The sequence below is a fragment of the Nanorana parkeri genome, unplaced genomic scaffold (genome assembly GCF_000935625.1).
Source record: "Nanorana parkeri isolate BGI_ZX_2015 unplaced genomic scaffold, ASM93562v1 scaffold179, whole genome shotgun sequence".
Lineage (NCBI taxonomy): Eukaryota > Metazoa > Chordata > Amphibia > Anura > Dicroglossidae > Nanorana > Nanorana parkeri.
This window is the reverse complement of record NW_017306447.1, coordinates 161480-183154: the sequence shown is the minus strand read 5'-3', so window position 1 is coordinate 183154 and position 21675 is coordinate 161480. Positions and strand designations below refer to the sequence as shown.

Genomic DNA, 21675 nt, shown 5'->3' with positions numbered 1-21675 from the left:
TTTTAGTTTTAGTCAGTTGTTAAATAGCTTTGGATGTCAGTGCACTGATAGAAAAGGCAAATTATATATCAATGTAACATAGTTACCTTTCACGGTTTTTTACTTCATTATAAATAAGGCTTTCCAGGCCTGCCCATATATCTTCTTGCTTGTCTTCTGTTGCTTTATGGAACGTGCCTGCATTAGATGCAGCAGAAAAGTCATGAAACACAGGTAGGACCCACACCCATTCATTAATACGGTCATCTATGCATTTCTGACACAGTGCTCTCAATTGGCTATCCATCCTGCAACAAAAAACAAATAATATTAATGACTCATTCAGCCTAAAATACATCTAAATTCAAGAACAACAAAAATTATATTGCAGCTTACTGGTCATTAAATGTGATGTCTGCATTAGTTTTCTCTTTTTAATGTATATGTCAAATCAAAAACTTTAGATGGAGTGGGGAAGGATCATAACCCCTTTTTGTTTGTTACTGATACCTGGGGTTGGGATTTACCCTCACCCACTGACCACAGTTTCACAGACAGGAAGTAGTCTGCAAATGGTTCAGAGACAGGGATACAAATCTGAGAGTTATTGTTGCCCTTTCCTTTTCTACTAAAGCAGTAAAAACTTGACAAGGGATCTAAACATTCCGCACTTCATCTAAACCTAAAAAAATTGCACTCGACATACTCTATCAGACTAAGTTCATCTTCCTTAATGCAGAAACACACTTGATGATACTGCCAGAATTGTTGCATCCTTCTTGCGAACTTAACAGAAATTTCAAACAATGTTATCAGCTTTCTTAGCTATCTCTGTAAACAACAATGCAACGCCCATTTACGTAATGGAGATGAGGAAAGAGAAAGCCGTAGGCTAAAAATCCTCCTCAAAAGATGAAGTGTATGAATGAGCATTGTCACCAGAGGGCAAGAAGTGTTTTACTGGCAGCATCACTAAGGAAAAATAAAAGCCTGACAAAAAAATGCAGTCACCTCATCTACAGACTGGTGAGCTGCAAAATATAACAGTTATGTTTTTGGGTTAATAAATGCTTTAAGAAAGTAAATTGCATTTCTATCTTCCCTTGGTGTTAAATCCCCCTTGCAGCTTAATTTAACTGATAGCTAGAAAGAGAAATGCGCAGTGTTTTCAGGCATGGGACAGCATGTGGAATTTGTAGTTTACATATGGTAAATACATTGCTTGTGCTTCCAGGTCAGTTAACAGGAAGTGACATCAACAGCGAGATCAACAGGTATTTTCTTGCTAAAAATGTTTATAGCCTAACAAACGAATGCAGCCACCACAACCAAGGACAGGTAAGCTGCAAATTTTTTTGGGGGGTTACATATTCTTTAACCTTTCATGAGAACCAGTGTCTAAGGACATTTATAATAATCTGAATCTCTAATCTTCAACTGCTATAAAAGTGCACCCTTACCTCTAAGAGATAGGGGTGTGTGCTGTTATTTACTTGTATCCTCTTCCTGTGAGAGCTGAAACGTCAGTTCAGTGTCAGGTTATAAGATCCCAGTGGCAGCTTTACAATATACAACAGCAGTATAACCGTTCATAAAAGATCTACCTTCTATCAATATACAGCAATCCCTGATCTCCAATCAAGGACCTAGGCTGAATTTATGCCATTGGTTTTCTGCAGGCAGAAAAAGGCATTTCTTCAGACTGTGTTGTAATTTTTTATAAAGTCACAAGGTAACACTTTAGTAGTGGACTCATTTGTTCACATTTGTGACCACATCCAAGAACTGCACAGTGTAATACACTTACCCGGTCTTCTTCTGGGAACAGAGTCCAGCACCGCCTACTCCCAAATCAGCTCCTGCGGTGTCACTCCGCTCCTCCTCTCCAGCTGGTGCCTCAGCTTATAACCGGGAAGTTTGAAATACTCAGCATTCATGCAGAGTATTTCTACTCCCTGGATCTCACCACTGGCTATCCTAAAACAAGCCAGAATACTTGCCTCACCACTTGCCATCCTGGTTGTATAACCACCCGCCATCCTGGTTATATGACTAACATACTCAGCTCACCACTATCTATCAGTTAATCCGCTGCACCTTCCCTTGTCCACTCTAAGTGGACACTCAGATTAGCTAAAATCACACAGATCAGCTAAACGCAAGTATATAAAATCATCTAGATAAACCTGCAGACTGTTATTGTTAAATACATAATATTGAGGTTATTATTATTGCTGGGCGAAAGGTGAGATATTCATAGTTGCTAGCCTTCCATGCTTAGGCCATGTCTTCCCAGAAATAACAATTTGTTTCTCATTTGTGCGTTGCACCTGTGGACTTATAAATCTATCCATTAAGGACTTATATGTACAAGCTGGACTTTTCTGTTGCTATTTTGTAAAGAAGCTGTATGAAGGATTGCAGCCTACCAGCATATCTTATACTTTAACTGTTCTGAGTTTCGACTAATACTTGGAAAACCTGTTTCACATCACTACTGTTGGGTCTCATTCTTATCCTATTTCCTTATGAAACCCATAGTAGCAGGACAATCGGCAGCTGTGATCTGTTAAGAACTTTAGTGTCATTACACACAGACACCAGAATTTGCTTTAATGTGTCATCTCTCAATTGACATCTCCATCCAGGAGGTAAATGCTTACCCTGGATGATGCCCACAAAAATAGTGCTGTCCTTTTAGAGAAAAAAACAGGTGAAGGCATTGTTATTTTGATCTTTCTAAGAGGGAATAAATATCTCTAAATGTTACACTACTAAATGGACTCATTCACACTGGGCGATTTAGGATTCCTGTGGCAGAAACCTACAGATTCTTGCGGCAAGAATCCAAGATGTCCGGTTTAGACACTGTACCCATTCAAGTTGTGATACAATTACATGAAGTTTTGAATAGATCACTGTCCCCGGACACAGGATAAATGCGTTCAGCAACAGAGATCTCTTTCCCATGTATATCTTAAAATGTTTTAAAAGACCCACTTGTGAGGTCTAATTCAATATGTGTGTTTATCACTTTAATGAGAACAGTGCAGAACTGACTTACCCTGGAATTTTACAGAATGTAGCTTTTGCTCTATGAAGTTCGTCAATCATCTGGTCCCTGGGCATTTCAACCAAACACAAAACACTGCAAATATCTGCAATATCGGTTCTCTCAATAGCAACATTAAAATGATTTACTACGAGGACACAGACCAACCCGGCCATTAATCGGTTTTTGATGTACTTTGCTTGCAGTTTTTTTCTATCAAGGAAAGGTTCACAGATTTGACGAAGAATGTTCAAGATGAGTTTATTTACCTTGGTGTCGGGGGAAAAAAAATCACCATCAATTCTCTATAAATACAAGGATACTGTAAATAGATTATATTAAAATTGACCCTTAATGCCGATTTGGAAACATTGTGTTAAATCTGAGGTTCAGGAAAGCTACTAAATATACAGTTGAAAAATACATATATGCTGACTGTCTTACTGGATTTGTAACTATGTCTAGCCACTTTTGGAATCCACATAACTCTGTGAAACAGCATAGTCAGGAGTGTGACTCCACTATCTCTGTGTCATCGGGCTTTCATTCACATCAGATTGGTTTTGTATTCCTATGCAAGTCTATGGGATAGTAAAACCTGTTTGAAACAGGTCAAATGCACCTTTACACAGGCCCTTATGGTTATGGTATATGTAAACCCTATCAACGAACTTCTCTCATTGCCTCCCTTTTGGTCTATTAAATAAAGTATAACATTTAAAGTATTTTGTTCAAAAAGAGCAAAAATACCTGTTAATCCTGGCAGAAATTTTGTGAACTGATAACTTCCTGTGCTCTCGGTCTCTGCCTGCAGTGATTAGTAGCATTGTTTCCAGATATCACTATGCACTGCAGAACCCTCTCCCCGCATGTTATGAAGAAGAAGAGAGGTGTTCTGTAGTGATGTCCTAGTGTGGCAACACTACTGCCCTAAAGATATACATTCATATGAAAAAGTAAGTTCACCCGATGGAAATTGTTGTCTTTTTCAGCAAATTTAAATATCCCGTAGATCCTGATTTAAATTGTGCCTACAGATGATGATGATAATATAAACTTGAAAAAAATGGCATATAAAATTGTCAAGGTGTATTCATTTTCATGATTATTTAAACAAAAAAGCAGATTTGCCATATGGAAAAAATAAGTATATATATATATATATATATATTCACCTTCACTTCGAATCCATGAAATTAAAATCAGATATCAGAGATTTGTTGCGAATGATTAGATGCTGAAACCTTCATACGATTACCAGCCTTTAATAACCCTTCATTACATTTTTCTGAGTGACAATTTCTTAATCATACAACACTAAACCCAATTATTATTTTTTTTAAAGATAGGGCTTTCTTCTGGTGGTATTTAAGAACTGCTATTTTATTTTTTTACTACAAAAAGGAAAGAAAAAAGACTAAACATTTCTGCTAAAATAAAACTGTCAGAACAGTGCAAAAACCCCCAAAATGACCCTTTTTTGGGACTCCGGACACAGAAATTAGCAGGCAGAATGGCCACTCGCTGGTTTTTTCTCCAATTATGTTTTTAAACGGTGGTGGGAAAATAACAGTCCCTCAATCTGCCATTTAAAAATGGTAGAAAAGTGGTTAAATTTATATTTTTATGTTATATTTCCTATTGACATGTATGATGTCGAAGGGGAAAATAGAGCTGCCATTTTATTTATAACATATTCAGCTTCAATAAATGTTGCCTAACATCCTGCGTGTCCTTTTCATATCCTTCTGTCATCCATACTGAGAATCCGGGAATCTAGGAAAATTGGTTCCTGTCTACAAACAACCGTTCTTGAAGCATTGTGAACAACATATATGAAAGTATTGGAAAAAAGACCAGTGTATTGTTCTGTGAGAAGGTTATTGCACCAGATATGAGATAAGAGACCTGTACTGAAATGTGAGTTAAGTTCCAGAAATGGGGAAGTAGCAGATTTATCAGTGAAAATATCCATATGGCTGTTGCAATAGAACATATGCGGAAAGTGAGATCCTGCTTTTTTGTTGTTGTTTAGAGCTCTGCTTTAAACTAGCTAATGGTTGTTGTTTGTTGTGTAGAGATGTGTGAGATCCATGGCATTTATCTTGTGTTGTCTGAGTTAATTGTGATTAAGTTGAAAACAAATGCTGTATCAGGAAATGTTTTGACAGCTCTGGTTGAATATAAGTTGAAAATTGATTTGATTGTGTTTGATAATTTTTTTTAAAGTGATGAGAAGTTGGAAAGTTCAAGTAAGTTAAATTGTTACATTGTCAGTGTCCTGCTGGTCATGGCATTGTTTGAGAGCAAAGAATAGTTTGTGTATAAATTTGCTATCTTAAAACGGATGCATTATTTAGAACATTTTGAACATACTGAAATCGTGAGATAAAGTATCATGTGGGCAGGAAAAGTACCTATAATCCCTTTTGGAGTGGTTTAGCTAATACAATATTGAGAAAGAAAGCTCTCCCAAAATATTTGTTGAAGCATTAGAAGCTTCATGCAGTCCCCCAATCCCAGAACTCCTCTTATCCAGAGTTGGGTAAAGGACTATATTCGAGTCGCCACATACAAAAACAAGAACCCCTTGAGAATGTATATTAATAAGTTTAAATAAATGGGTAAAAATGGAACTTGTTTAACATTTGGGGCCTACTATACCACTATTGTTATCTGAGTTTCCCCCAGCATTCCCCTGAGGAGCAAATAATGCCCCACAGGACCCACCAGTTCCAGATGGCATGAAAATACACAGGTTTTCCTTCCCCTTTGTTTCCTGCTAGCATTTGCCAAAAAGATTTGCGGATATATTTTAGAAAAGTATTTAGGACATGACTTCTTGGAAAATTGCGTTTCTTGTAAGCAAATCATATCTGCATGGACCGCTGAAAAAACGAAAGGCTTTGTTTCTCTTGTACAGGGAATTAAATCCCTGAACATTTTTAACGTTATAAGTTTCATATATTCTGTTATTAAAAAACCTCTTTTAGGTCCTATAACTTATTGCCCCCACCCAAGTGAAAGGGTGGGAAGGGAAAGAGAAGAGGAAAGCATAAAATCCAAAACAATCCCCCAAAAAAGGGAGGAAAAAACAAAAACACACCCAAAAGACCCTTCCTTTCCTTCTACACCATACATGTCCGCAGCTAAAAATAACCTGCAGCAGATCCTTCATCCACGTCCTCCTCAAAATTCCATAGGCAGTGTGGAAGATATCTTCCATCCCCACCCACAATCCCCATGTCTTCCCCCACCACAAGAAAGAGCTCATTTTGCAATCTCCCCCCAAAAAAGGGAGAGTCCCTTTACCACTCCATCCCACTCAATATGTAATGCCCCGTGTGAACGCCCCTCTATTGTTTGCTGCCACACCCTCAAAAAAAGGGGGAAGGGGTTTATTATCTATATATTTAAGTAATTTTTGATGATAATCACTCTTTCCCAATAACACTTACAGTAACTTATTCACATAACCTCTTACCCCTCTCTTTAATATTTCAAACCCCTTCAAATATTTCTTACAGGTGTATAGAACCTGAACTAATTTTTGAGTTTATTACCCATCTTTTAAATACATTAATAAAAACAGATTTTATAGTGCAACTGGGTAAAACTCATCCGTGTTCATTATTCATATTTACCACAATTTACTTATGTCCCAATTGTAACCATCTACCACTCCTTCCATCTGTGAAATGCTACTCTTTACATACCAAAAAATAAATAAATAAATAAAAAGAAAGGAAGGAGTTTATCTCTATACCAAACATTTTTGGTGATATTCACTCTTTTCCATTAACCCTTACCATTACCTTATTCACATGGCACCCTTCTCATCTCTGGAATGGTTCAAACCCCTTCACATATTGTTTACACGTGAATAAAACCTAAACTCGTTATTGAAAATTGCTTAATTAAATATAAATAAGATATTTTACAGTGCCCCTAGGTTAATCCCATCCGTGTTTATTAATCGCATTGATCCCAATTTACTTATTTCCCAGTTTTAACCATATACCACCCCTTTCATCTGTATGTGTATGTTTAGGATGAGGCTTATTCTGCTTATGTGTTGCATTAAATTGTGGTACGTTTTCCCGTTCCACATCCATGAGCCCCAGGGACACAAATAGTTTCTCTGCTGTCTCCACCGTCGTAGGCGAATATTGCTTTCCTTTATATCAAAAAACATAATTTAAAGGGAAAACCACACCGGCATTAAATGTGGAGCTTTTGTAAAGCTGTCACAAATCTCCTACGCTTATGAATTTTTGTCAGTGCCAGATCTGCAAACAATTGGTAATTAAAGCCTTGATTGGCCAGATCTCCTTTAACCCTTGCTGTCCTTAGCATATATTCTTTAGTTTTAAAATAGTGCAGTTTTACAGTAATGTCCCATGGGGGTCCCTCTGGTTTGCGTTCTACAAGAACGCTCTACAGGACCTCCGTGGCAGTACTCTTGAATCCTATTCCACATTGAATTGAACTTCCTCAGGTTCCAAATACTGATAAGGATCAGAAAGAGCACAGACTGCAATGGTGTGAAACCATTTATTATTTATAGAACTATTAATAGATGAAAATTCACATTAAGTGTGTGCAACCCAGCAATATAATTGCATATAAGTCAGAAGGCAATCACAGCTTGTGCGGAACTATTTTCCTCTGTGGGGACTCAAATCTGCTCGTTAATCCTAAATTGGATAAATCCAGGCCTTCAAAAACCCCTCCGTCCACGGATCGCAAACACTTTCGTGATCTGTTCAGGGATACTTAGTTGGTGAATGCTTGGCGTGAGCTTCACCCATTAGCTAAAGACTCAACCTATTATTCCTCTGCTCATGCTTACTACACGTTCTTAGAACACATCTGGATTTGACACTCATTTTTACCCGAACTCCTTTCGGCTACCATCCCCTAAAACACGTGGTCAGATCATGATCCCATTAGCCTGTCTTGTCGTTCTTTACTATCTAAACCACCCACACCTTCTTGGTCCCTTAATGATTGCTTGCTTTCTCAACCCGAGGTCGTAGACCAACTTTCGTGTATCTTCGATGACTTCTTTAGCAAAAATGGGGGTTTCATGACTTCACCTGCTATCGTTTGGGAAGCTTACAAGGCAGTCATGCGTGGCCACATCATTTGAATCTCAACGTCGCAAATTGAGGGAAAAATGCAGGTTGGAACTGGAAGCAGAATTGGAATGTCTCTCTCGGTTGCATAAGGCTTCTCTGTCTCCTCAGTCCCGTGCCCGCCTTGAAAAAGCTAGAACTGAACGTAATCTTTTTTTACTGATATTGCTGAGAGGCAACTACGCTGGGTGGGGCAACATTTTACTTACACAGCAACTAACCGGCAGCTATGTTGGAAAGACTTTTTGCTGTTTTGAAACGCCTGATTTCTTTATGGACTAATGGTTCTGTCCTCACCAGTAACCCACAATTGGTTCTGGAGGAATTTAATTGCCACCTCTCACAACAGAATTTTTTTTTTAATGATTTCACCTTCCGGTCGTCTCACCAACTTAGGTGGCCCACTTTCTGTATTGCCGCAGGAGATCAGGGAGGCTTGGGGAAATACTACCTAGCCCATCAGCCTAGCCCCCGCACCATTGTCTCTGCTCCACACCACCTCGGACTTACCCCAATGGGCCCTGATTGATATTGTGCAAAGCTCACCTGTTCCTATCTACAATCTGTTTTGGACCCCTCTCGTTCTGACCTCTCTTTCAAGATCCTGTCCTACGACGTGCCCTTAATAGTGTCACCATGTCTAGCCCACACCAAACGTATGTTCTATTCATGAGAAGTCTGTATGGAATGGTTTGAATTTTGTTTGCACAGATCTTATTGCTTTCTCTGTCCCCGTTAAGAGATTTACTCTCTATTTGTCCTGATGGGAATTGTGTGTGGAACTGAAAGTGAAGGAAAATCCAAAACTTGTAGATGCCATCAGAGCAGAAATAGAGAGAAAACCTTGTAAAGGTAATAACTGTCCAAGAGGAGAATTCCCTCACTGTGGATATTTTTCCTCTCTTCCTGTTGTGTGTACTTTACAAAAAGAGAATGGAAGTCAACCCAAGGGACACAAAGTGCAAAAATAAACCCCCCAAAAAACAATTCTATACTTTATCCCAGACAAATAAGTTTTAGCTTTAGATATACCTTATTGACCCTTTAACAGTTCAATATGCCGAATGAAAAATTGTATTTCTATAGCCAACAATTATTTAATAAGGCAAGGAGCAGTGAATGAAATGTAGTAGCAAACTGCTTCGCTGCACAAACTGTTGGTGCTGTATAAATACTATGTAATAATAATAATAGTAGCACTTGCAACTAAGCTGCTTTTCTTTACCATACAAATCAATGTGAGGTCAAAGCAGCTGAGATACACTTGAAGTAATGTCTTGATCAACTAAAATGCATAGAAACTCGTAAGTAACTGCATTTGACCAATTTCTTAATGCTGATGCACATGAGCCTGAAAACAAAAACTGGATACACTGCAGCTTACCAGTCCTTGGATATGGTGGATGAATTTGTTCCCTATTTTTCAGTTTCTCCTTTATTTTCACTTAATGTTACTGCCAGTAACACATTTCCTGTACTAGAGTGACAATGGTAACCCATTGTACTGTGTCTATGTAAGATCAGGATTGTTACCACAAGCAGCTCTCCTTTTTTGAACTACAAAACTCTCATCATCTCCATTACATAGGAAGGCCTTCTTTTGTAATTCACAGAACATAACTGAGAAAACTAACATAACATCGTTCGATATATAAGTTCAGCTCACAGGAAGTGACAAGAACACTGCTTTTCTGCAACGTGGGTATTTTCTGTACTTACAAAAAATGTTCTTAGCCTGAAAAAAGAAAACGAATGCAGCCAATTGTGTGTATAGATCAGTTACCTGAAAACCTCCGAATCCAAGACTTTTCCATGTTATTACTCTGTCCCCTCCAAACAAAAGGGGCTCTCCATACACGGCACAAAACTGATTAAGCTGGATTAGGAAATTGGACATATTGATGGCATCACAGTCTGTGAGAATACTGAAAATCCTGCTGAGCATGACTTCACCAGCCATCATCTTTCCATTAAAGATATCTTTGTATTTATCCATGTGTACCATGCTCCTTAGCGTTGCTATTAACCCACGATTTTCTTTCATACACACATCATCGTACTGATGCCACTCTGAACAGAGAAAAAGAGTATAAGTCATTCAAAACTGAACATTGAGCGTGTATCTGCAAGCCTTACAATTTCAAAATTACATCTTGACATTTTTACAGTTCTCACCTTTTCCTTGAACATGATTGGACTGAATATACAGGCAACGATTCACAGTTATTTTTTCATTCACATCAGAATTATATATGAATTCAAACTCCTTTTCCCCATTTGCCCGTACAATAACATATTTGTATGGGAATTGTCTATTCAAACAATTTTTAGGAACCTGGGTTTGCCCTTCATACAGGTAACCGTGCTGCTTGAGGTCTCTGTAAAATAAAATATGGCATTTATATAAAAGAGAAACGGTGTCGTTTTAACAGGCAGGAAGGCAGAAGCAAAAGGTATACTGGAAATAAATATATCAGAAAGAAATGTGCTAAAATATGTTATTTGTTTACATAACCGAGCTTATAACTCTACATAGCTGTAACTCAAAACTTATAGCATTATTCAATAAAGAATTCTTACTCTTAAGTGCAGTAACTGCTAATGACCAATTAGAATTCACCCAGCTGAAGTCAGACAATTGAATCCAGTTATGCATTAATTAACAAATTATTAACTTACAAGATATATGGGAAAATGTTTGTGAACCCTCACGTAAGCTTGTTGGACATTGCATTCTAAAATAATGGCCAAGTCGGCTCCACCTTTTGCAGCTATTACAGTCTCCACTCTTCTGTGAAGGCTTTCGACAATTTTGGAGTGTGTCTGTGAGGTTTCTCACAAGACTGGAGGTGCACAGTTGTCTAAAATGTCTTATATGCTGTAATGTTAATAGCACCCTTTAATGGAAACACCTGAACTCAATATTTTGAGGGGTATCCACATACTTTTAGCCATATAATAGCAGGTGTGATCGCCAGGTGTCCTCAAACTTTTGGCTATATAGTGCATCTCTCTGGCCATTATGTTTACTCAAAAAAGAAACTGTGTCTGTCTGTTAGCAGACTCATGAGATTGTAGGCATTGTTTTAGGCTGACTGGCAAAGCAGAGGAGGGTTAGCAGGTGTGAAAATGATAATTGCCCTCTGCAACCTGTGTGAACATACATCTCAACAGTCCTTAGTGCCTACAGTGGCTGAACAAGGGGACAACACTGCATTAATTTTACTGCATTAGCAGCAGACTTGTCACCTTGTTCGACTAAGTGCATCAAAAGATCACTAGTCTTTTATTCTATGATTTAGGGGTTAATTGTTAACTTAAAGAAGATGTGTTAAGGTTTAGTATATGCAGAATAACTTTTATTATTTTGCTAATTGTCTAAAGTTTTACTTTAAATATGTTTTTAAATAGGGATGTTCAGATACCAAGCAACATACTCGGTACAAGTACAAGTACATGTACAGATACATTCAAAGCTCCAAGACTAGACTAGAGAAAAATTCAAAAGTTAAGAAGCAGCTGTCATTTTTAAGGAGCATACAAGGCTCCTGGGATTTGAGCATCCCTATTTTAATGTATGATGGTTTTTTTATAAACATATATAAGGGAAACACTGATACCATTTTTTTCAATTACAAGTACTAAAACGTGTCCAAGTACTCACAGATACAAGTACTGATACATTTTTGATTATTGTCATGTGACAGTTTTTCTAAAACAATGCAGACTAATGATTTCAGGACAGTGGTGGAGTGCCAGAGCTAAGTTTCAGCTGCAACCAGTGCCACACTGGTAGTTCTTGTGAAAATGCCGAGTATCGGCACTGGTATCTGAACTGGTATCTGGACATCCCTATTTTTAAATAGAACTAGCCTGGGTATCTAAACCTAAGCTGATATCAGCCTCTTATAATTTAGGCTGGGTTCACACCTGGGTGTATCAAATATGCGCGTTTGTCGCGCGTTTTGTGTCGTGCGTTTTTTCCGCGATTTGCGGTTAAAAAAACGTGCGGCAAACTTGCATTTCCGAGGGCTACCTGGCTGTATCCCAATGGATACGCGCTGCAAATACGCCCCAAAGAAGCTCTTGTACTTCATTGGGCGTAAGGAGTTTTGTAGCGCGTTCATACTGCCTGTAATACGCCCAGGTGTGAACCATACCCATAGGAAATAATGTGATTTCGGTGTTTGAGCGTTTTGCAGAGCCTAGGGACGCGCTACAAAACGCCCAGGTGTGAACCGGGCCTAAGTCAATTAGGGCTCTATTGCTCTTTACAGTGCTGTCTGAGAACATGAAAAAGGAGGGAACGAACAGAGATAAGCCAGCAGGTTGGAGCAAGAGATGAGACCTTGGAAGCAGAAGGGTGCTGAAATGTATGCAGAGAATGTCTGCAGTAAAAAGAGTAAGGTAGGACATATATGTGGGTCATTGAACTTGGAGGCACGGATCATGTTTTTTTCTTGAAGTTTAGTCTCAAAAATAGGACCATTAGCAACACCAAGGGTTTTATGGACTCTCATTGCTTGCTTTCCAAGAACATAAGCAAATGGATCTAGTGATACAAACATTCCTGTTAGATCAAATTTCAGCTGATGTGCCTACAGCCAGAAGGACAGAACCAGTGGACAAAACCAAAATACAGGGTTATGTTTCTATTTGTTCATAATTCATCCAACATCGAGGATATTTTAATAAGAACATTTCAGAGATAATGTTTGGTTTTTTTTAACATAGAAAAAACCTCCTCTATATGTGACATAAATGAGTATTGCCTCAATGAAAGAAGGAAAATGGGGAACGTGGTTAAAATCTTTAAATGCGACCTTGCAGCCCCGCCCTTTACAAAATCACCAACTGTTAGTAGGTGTAAAATGTACCTTTAAAAAAAGTGAGACTTATACTTATCTCCATTTTTCACATCCCTGTGCATGATATCACCATCCTCCCACGAAGATTCCTGGGGAATGCAAAGTAGGCAAAATCTTGCAAGAGGACTCTCTTGAAATGGGCTGGAGTATCTTCTTGTAAGATTTGGACAGATCTGTATTCTCCAGGATCTAGCTGGGAAGAAGTGTGACATCAGCCTCGCCTAGGTGCCACAGTCACAATCATTTTTTCTTCACAGGTACATTTTAAACCTAATACTATTTCACCTAATAGTGGGTAATTTGTGAAGAGGCAGTGGGGGCAGACAGTGTAAGCGAACCTTGTATTTTACTGCAAGGTCCACCTTAATGTGAATAAGGTTTAGGGCAGTATAACTGACATGAAGAACATGGGGGCATGACTTCAAAACTTGAGAGAGGAAAGTTCAAGAAGTTCATAGAAAGTAGAAAGTAGTGTTTAACCAAAACAGTAGTAGATGATTGGGACATACTTCCCAATCCACCTCACTGCAAACACTGTCCTTTCTCACGAATACACCCCCAACAAGCAGTAAACAGGAATGGAAATTTATATTATGGATGGGACTGCTTTTCATTGGATGCCTGACAATCTGCCAGCTGAAAACGTGCCTACAAACGTAGGTAAAATGCCAGAAAACGCACATAAACGCCTCTAATACCCGTGTAAGATGCGTGCACAAACATGCGTAAAATGCGCTTAATAAGTGTCACTTAGGTGTGAATTGAGCCTTAGTGAATTTAAACATGCTTGGTATAATCCTCATTGAAAACTCTCCTCTATCCTCAATAATGTTGAAAAAACAAAGGGAGTATACTTAATAGGCCACTTAGTCTTATTCTGGAGTCAGTCTAACATGTTTCTTTTATGTGCACACAATTTTTATTAGATATACAGTAATATGCAGCACCATGTATGGGTGACAGGTGACATTGTCACCCTAAGCTACAAGTCACTACACTGCACTGCATATACATGCCCATTAAATGGAGCCAAGGAGCATAGGAAATAAATACTTATTTCCTATGCCCCTTTGCAGAACGTGGTTGGGAATGAAGAGCAATGAACTGTCATAGTCTGTAACTTTGTTCTACTCCACACAGAAGCGTGGGATAAAAAGCAGCGAACACTGTGTGAGTTAGGTGACTGAGCTGTGAAAAATAACACAAGGTAAGACTTCTTTAAAGGCAGTGTATCATTATTTTTCATACATTTTTTATTATTTAATATTTATAACATTAAAGAAAAAACTTTTTTCTTTAGTTGGGTAAATACATATTCCATACAATAGTTGCTTATATATAGCTATTGGCTCAATTTCACATGTTCTGGTTCTCCTTAGCTCCTCTGTTAAAGTATCCTATGGATTACAGAGCTCAATAGCTAAAGCCCAATCGCACATAAGAAAAATAAACTGGGTAACTTACTCTGTGTAGTTCATCATGCAGATGACATCTTTCCATGGTCTATAGCCTTCAATCCCTCCACCTTTTACTATCACCTTATCCTCGTTGGTTTTCACATTAAAATGTTTGGAAACAATGACATGAAAATATAGTGTGATACAGTCCTCAGGATTAAGCTCCCTGTAAACATAAGAATTAACTGTAAGGCTAAGCTGTACACATCTCATTTTGGTGCAGATTACAATACTCTAACTCATCTGCTAGCAAATAAAACAGTAATAAAGAGACAAAAGTAGTTAGTGATGGAGTGACTCTATACAGCAGGGGTCTCAAACTCAATTGACTCGGGGGCCACTGGACAATCTTTTTACTCCCCTGGGGGCCACTTGCCAAATGTCATACTTCACACACATAGAGATACACACACATAGAAATACACACAGACGGAAATATGCACAACCCCCCACAACCAGAAATACACACACTAATGTACAGACAATAAGGCCCCATTCACACCTGTAAGCTTAGGTGTAATTAACTTGCGTTTTCCTGAAAGATGTCACCAGCACACCATATTGAAGTGAAGAATACGTCTGTTTATTGATGCTTCATGTCAAAACAAATAATGTTTTGGGGCCACGCAGGGTCCCCTTCAGCAGGCTTGAAATGACGGCATTTCAAGCCTGATGAAGAGAACCCCGTGTGGCCCCAAAACGTTATTGGTGTTTACATGAAGCGTCAATAAACAGACGTGTTCTTCACTTCAATATGATGTGCTGTTGACATCTTTAACTAGTTTCGGTATTGGCGGCAGGGATACCCTGTAAGGAGTGCAGCAGGATTCTGGAATACATATTGCTGCAGCTGAAATCCCTATTCTGGTGTTTACAAGCTGCAGCTTTCACCATTCAAGTTAATGATCAGGTGACAGCCACTGCATGTAAATGCCTGCACACCGCATGTAATGGTATGCGTTATGATTACATGTGGTTAGGAATCAATCACTATCCCTGAATGCACGATCAATGCATCCAGGGAGAATTATTCCTAAACGCATGTAATCATATCACATGCCATTACATGCGGTGTGCAGGCGTTTACATGCAGCGTCTGTCACATGATCTATAATATGATATATGTTCCCCATGTTCCCCCTGTTCCCCCACACAAATTGATATAATCCCCCACACAAAATAATATGTTCCCCCCGTTCCCCCACACATGGTGATCTAGCGGTTGATTAGTAAGGTCTGGTGCAGACCTTACTAATCCATCCTGGAATTTAGAGCGCCGACCCAAAGGAACGGAGTGCCGGCACAGCCAGCAGTAGCTATGTGGTCTGCATCTGACCGTGTAGCTGCTCACGCAAGTCAGGTACATGATCCATGACCAATTGCCTGACTTGTCAGTTGGCTAAGGGCCACATAGTACTGGTTCGCAGGTCGCAATTGGCCCGCAGGCTAGTACTTTGAGACCCCTGCTATACAGAAATAAGAGCTGAACTTTAGCAATTCTGGTACTGGTAAAGTCTTGCCAGCTAGTGAACTGCCCATTTGAAATAACCCTAAGAGAGTTCCAGCATACTGCACCTTCGAATAGCTTCTTGCTTCTCTTTGTTATCTGCCTTTTCTTTATTTGAAGTATTTCCATCTCCACTTTGCTGTTTTGAAGCATTTGTGACCTTCTGGTTAAAGAGATCAAAAACAATATTATTCATTTTATTATTATTTTATACTTTTTTGTTTTTATTAACATAATTGTTTAAACGATGGATTACTTCTAAAACACAAGGAAAAACTGGTCCAAAAAACAAACTGTGTAATACTTTAGGCCTCTAACTATAACCTATTATAAATATCAGCTAAACTTCAAAAACAGATTTTTTTTTTTAGTCTATATGCGGTCTACTTTTAGACCAGTGGGAGTTCCTGGGAGACATACTGTATAGTAGTTATGAGGTAAAAAGAGAGATTGAGCAGTAAGGCGAAGCAATTAGTTAATCTGTAAACCCAGATTACCTTTTCTTATTTGGTCTCTTTTAGTCAATTAAATATAACACATACTATATTTTGTTATATCCATTTAATAAATAAGTATACCTGTTGATACTGTCAGATGTTCAGAGCGGTCCTGTGCACACTTTCTGTGTTATCCCAAAGAGTCTATTTAGCCAACCTAGTCCTTATTTTGGACTACAGAATGATTAGTATTTATGTTGTAGAGGTTTAAGAGTGAAGTGCTTGAGTAGTTTAGCAAACAACACTGGGTGGGGCTGACACTATTTGGTCCACAACAATGCTGCTTGTTGTCAGACAGCAGTACATAGCATTTCTGGCATATTAACATGTATGATTCTGTACCTTAGGGGTCTGTAAAGGGATCAATGGTTGGCCATTAACCTTCGGAAGTTTATATCTCCCCTGAGCCTGGGAGTTTTATGGAGGAAGGTTAGATGAGGATAAAGGACTTTTAGCCACTTCTGCACAGCTCATTCCTTCTCAGTAGGCTCATCTCCTTTCCCAACTCATGGAGTTAGCAAACCACACACACATCAGCAGCAGTACATCAGTACAAAAGCCCAGCCCTGGTCTCCCAATCCTCAACAAGTGTGTGAGTAGAGAAGAGCACAGTTGGTCAACTGGCAGCTTTCTCAGGAGCAGGGGACCAGGGCTATTATCCTGCTCCTGACCTATAGGTCTCATAGCTCTACAGTTCTTATCCTGACCTTTAGGTCTAGAGCTCAATTTGCCCACTTTTAAGCTACAGGTCCTATAGAGAAACCTATCTAGTTCCCTGTCCCTGACCTACGGTTCCCATATGTCTACAGATCTTTTACCTTGTTCCTGACTTATAAGTCTCCAGGTCTATTACCCTGCTGCTGATCTCTATAAGTCTACATTATATTCACCTGCTTCTGGCCTACATGTCCTACAGCTCTACTTGTTTAGCCACCTGCTCATGACCTATAAATCCTGTTTAACTACAGGTCTATTCCTCTGCTCCTGACCAATCGTTCCTTAAAGTTTACACAAAGATTCCCAAGATTCTGATAGATATTTAGGAATGAGCTATGAACCAAATTCTAGCAGTTCACAGCTAGAAAAATCACAAACTGATGCAATCATTTCCCACCGTAGCAACTAATTACCAATCATGCACTTTCTGGCAAGATGACAGAGTGTTTTCAGGCAAAGAGAGTTACTACTATTTAGGGATGCACCGATACTAGTATCGGCATCGGTGCTGATACCGAGTATTTGGGTGAGTACTCGTACTCGATACTGGAAGATTTCTTCTGATCGGAAGTGCCGTAGGGGAACATAAAGCCAGCTTCACGTGCGATCAGGAAGCTGGGCGGCTAGTAATGACCCGCCTCCCTGCTTCCTCATTGGCCTAGAAAGCCAGCTCCATGTTGATTGGCTGGGAAGCTGGCTTTCCAGCCAATCAGCATCGAGCCGGCCAAACAGCCAGCTCCTTGCTGATTGGCTAAGAAGCCGGCTTTCCAGCCAATTTGCAAGAAGCCGGCTTCCCGGCCATTCAGGAAGCCGGGAGGCGAGTCATTACTTGCCACCCAGCTTCCTGATTGGCTGGGAAGCCAGGTCGATGCTGATTGTCTGGGAAGGCGGTTTCCTGGCCAATTACAATCAAGCTGGCCAAACAACATGGAGGCGGCTCCCAGGCAATCAGAAAATCAGCAATCAGAAAATTTACATATAACATCCAAAGGACAGCCGGAGGACACAACGGGGCTCGTGGACAAGGTAAGTGACGCACAGTGTAAACCCGAGTGTGGCTCGGGGTTAGCGCTTTTGGTACTGAAAATTCACCCCGGGCCACACTCAGGATTACCGCCAGGAAAGTTAATGTTAACCCCCCATTACTTTGTTATTCCATTGTATATGTCTTCCAGGTTGTCCAAATGTCAGAGAAAGAGATAATGATGTGTAAAAAGTGAGATATTTGTGCAAGTATGCAAGTACAGTATATGTGACACTACTTAGGTGAATTGTCAGTGAATATGAGAAACTATATGTTAAAAAAAGGAGAAACATTTAATATATGAACCAAATTTTATCTCGTGTGAGAAATAAAAAAATCATTGTATATAAAATGACTCTCCTATTGCCTCTCTCTTCACCCCTGGGAGGCAGTGCACAATATATCAGAACATAAAATGCAAAATAAACCCATTATACTCCTTTTATCCTTTTAGTAAGTGTCTTTTGTATAAAGTGATTGTGTTTCAATTTCCTTTCCCTCTTACCCTCCCCCTCCCCTTCCTCCCTCTATCTTCTCTCCTTTATAATCCAACAGATCTTGTTTAATTTAAAAAAAAAAAGTCGGTCAGCCTAATTAGGCAAGCATGTACATCAAAATATAAATAGGTAACACCATTAAAAGGGAACTATGGGGTAACTTTTTTATCCCATAGTTCTCATTAGGGTCACAGGAGGACATATACTAACCTCCTCCCGTGACCCAAAGCTCAGTATATAGCGGACTATTGGCTGCTATATGCTGAGATATGCTGAGTTATTCAACCTCAAACAAACTATCTAGAGACAGAGCCAGCTGTGCCCGCCCCCTCTCCCGTCCGTTCCTCCACTCAGCGCTGGAGGATCGGAGAGGGGGGAATCCCTGCGAGGAGTAGTGACTGATAGTCACCGCTCTCTGCAAGGAGATGATCGGGAAGTGAGTGAACGACGGTATGTGTTCACTTACTTCCCGATCAATAGAACCGACGTGTGACAGTTTCAATGTCACACGTCGGCTCTAACTATGAGGATGAGAGTAAATCACTCACCTCATAGTTCTCCTTTAAGACCGCCTAAAATATGTCTCCTGGAAAGTAAAGGGAGCTCAATCTAGGAGTACTTAGAATATTTCACTTAAGTCTTATATAAATTTTATAATAATTTAGAATAAAGAGCTAATTTCAAAACAAAAAGAATCCAATAAGGCCTGAAAAGCTTGAGGATCCTTATATAAGACCCAAACATTCCATATACTACAAAACTTCTCAGTTCCGTCACAATCTATAGCTACTAATTCCTCCATTGTCATGATACCATCTAAAGCATTCAGCCATTCCAAAACCACGCGGGCCCCAAAAAGGAAAAATCTAAGAATAGTGTTTGGCCTCTTTCAGGTCCGCTCCTCTGCTCAGTGGGCGGGCACAATAGCCAGCCTGCTATTGGCTGTTGTTCCCCGTTTTTACATACTGCTGTCGACCATGGAATCTAGCCACCGGCAGCAAGATGTAAAGAAAGAATTTAGTTAGCAACTAAATACATTTTATAATTTTTTTAGTGTGCACCAAGCAGCCAATATTTTTTAAGTGTGCATCAAGCCACCGGCACTCACACACAAAAAAAAAAAAAAAAATCAAGGACATATTGCAAGGGAATTTTATCAAAACTGGAGCAGACAAAATCTGGAGCAGTTTTCCTTGGCAACCAATCTTTCAATTCTTTCTTCAGTTTGTTCAGTTAAGATTTAAAAATGAGAGAGAAGCTGGTTGGTTGCTGTGGAAAACTGCTCCAGATTTTGTCTGCTCCAGTTTTGATAAATTCTCCTGATTATGTTTTGATTTTTTTGCCGGTTGTTTGAGAGTGCTGGTTGCACTCTCAAACAAGTGGGGAGAGTGCTAGTTGCATTTTCAAACAAGTGGGGAATTTACTGTACATAAATTACAAGACAATTCTGTATGAACTCACCTTAGTATTTTCTTTTTTTTGGGAAACTTCTTTTTCCTTTGCTTTATTTTGATTCATATTCTGGTTTTTAGATCCTTTTTCCTGTTTTTTATTTTCATCTTTCTGGATCAATGTATTAGAGGATGCTGATGGACTGTCTTTAGTACTTTCATCAGTTTCCTTTTCATTGTCATTTGTATTTTGTTGTTTTGTTGTCTGTTCAGATTCAGATCTTTTACCATTACCAGTATTTTTATTATCATTATTCGCCTTTTCAGAGCTGTTGTTATTTTCTTCAGGGACTGAAACATTTGTAGAATCATCTAGCTTTGTGTCCTTCTTTTTGTTTTTGTTGCCAGGTGATACTTTGTTACTCGTCTTTTCAGGATCAGTTCTTGGGTCTACGCCAGGAGTTGCTGCAGATGTAGCTGATTTATTTGAAATTTGATTTCTTTCATCTAAGTCAGGTGTTGTACTACTTGTGTCTTTATTTGGTTTACGTGTGTCACTTGTGTCTTTTGCACTGCTGGAGATATTTTTGGAATCTTCTTTACTCTTTACATTTTGACTATCATGCTGATTTTCAAGATAATTTTTTTCTCTGAGGTTAGATTCTCTTGTTCTGTCCATGGCACTGTCCAAAGTTTTCCTTTCATTTTGAAGAGTTGGCTCTTGACTAATTTGCATACCTCCACCCTCAGAGTTGGCTTTAGATGTATGTGATATGTCCATTTTTAGTTTTCTGACCTGGGTATCTGTTATTTTTTCATTTATAGGAACCTCTTTTCCACTCACACTCTTAACTTCAAAGTTACCAGAATTGGTCTTCATGCTTTCAGGACCTTCATTTTTTGAGGATGCTGAAAGGTTCGCACTCATGGAAATTACGGGCTCTCCGTCCTCACCTCCATGTTTCTCTTTGTCAAGTGGCCCATCTTTGATGGATATTGATACTGCATTCCCTTTACTAGAATGTTCATCATCTTTTGATTCTGTCCTAACCTCATCACTTTCAGCTGGCCTGGTAGTGTCAGCATTTTCTATTGTTTGTGCAGTGGGTTGTGTGTTTGCAGAAACAGAGGCTGCAAGGCTCTCACATTCATCTTCATTTTCATCAACTTCAACAATACTGGAGTCCTCCTGATCAGTGATAAGTGAAATTAATGACGTGGCCGAGTCACTGCCTGTGTTCTTTTTACTTTTCTTTCTGTTTCTTTTCTGCATGATAAATTAGTATTTCTTTAGTAATCATACACATTTTGAGAAAGGCAGACATAGAGCAGGACTAGACAAGTCCCAATAGGCAGGAAGCAACAAAACAGTGTAGAAAAGTTCTCTGAGAATAAATATGGTGAATGTTGCTCAAATCAACATAATCTGATCTGTTCAGATCTACTAATCTAATGATCTGTTGCTGGAGCAACATTCACCATATTTACTCCCAGAGAATTTCTGTACAAGTCATTCTGAATTGAGAAAGCTAGTTGGATGATCAGTGA

At 39.1% G+C, this 21675-nt stretch overlaps 1 protein-coding gene across 1 annotated transcript in view; it reads right to left on the bottom strand.

The window, feature by feature from the left end:
• The window catches only part of LOC108785792 (E3 ubiquitin-protein ligase RNF213-like), a 165172-nt gene extending 143772 nt beyond the window's left edge, over positions 1-21400 (bottom strand). Inside the window, 9 exon segments of the mRNA XM_018554940.1 lie at positions 87-287; positions 3044-3336; positions 7126-7208; positions 9054-9087; positions 9953-10239; positions 10345-10547; positions 14502-14660; positions 16070-16164; positions 20198-21400. Coding sequence (XP_018410442.1) covers positions 87-287; positions 3044-3336; positions 7126-7208; positions 9054-9087; positions 9953-10239; positions 10345-10547; positions 14502-14660; positions 16070-16164; positions 20198-21400 — 2558 coding nt within the window.
• Between the last annotated feature and the right edge of the window lie 275 nt (positions 21401-21675).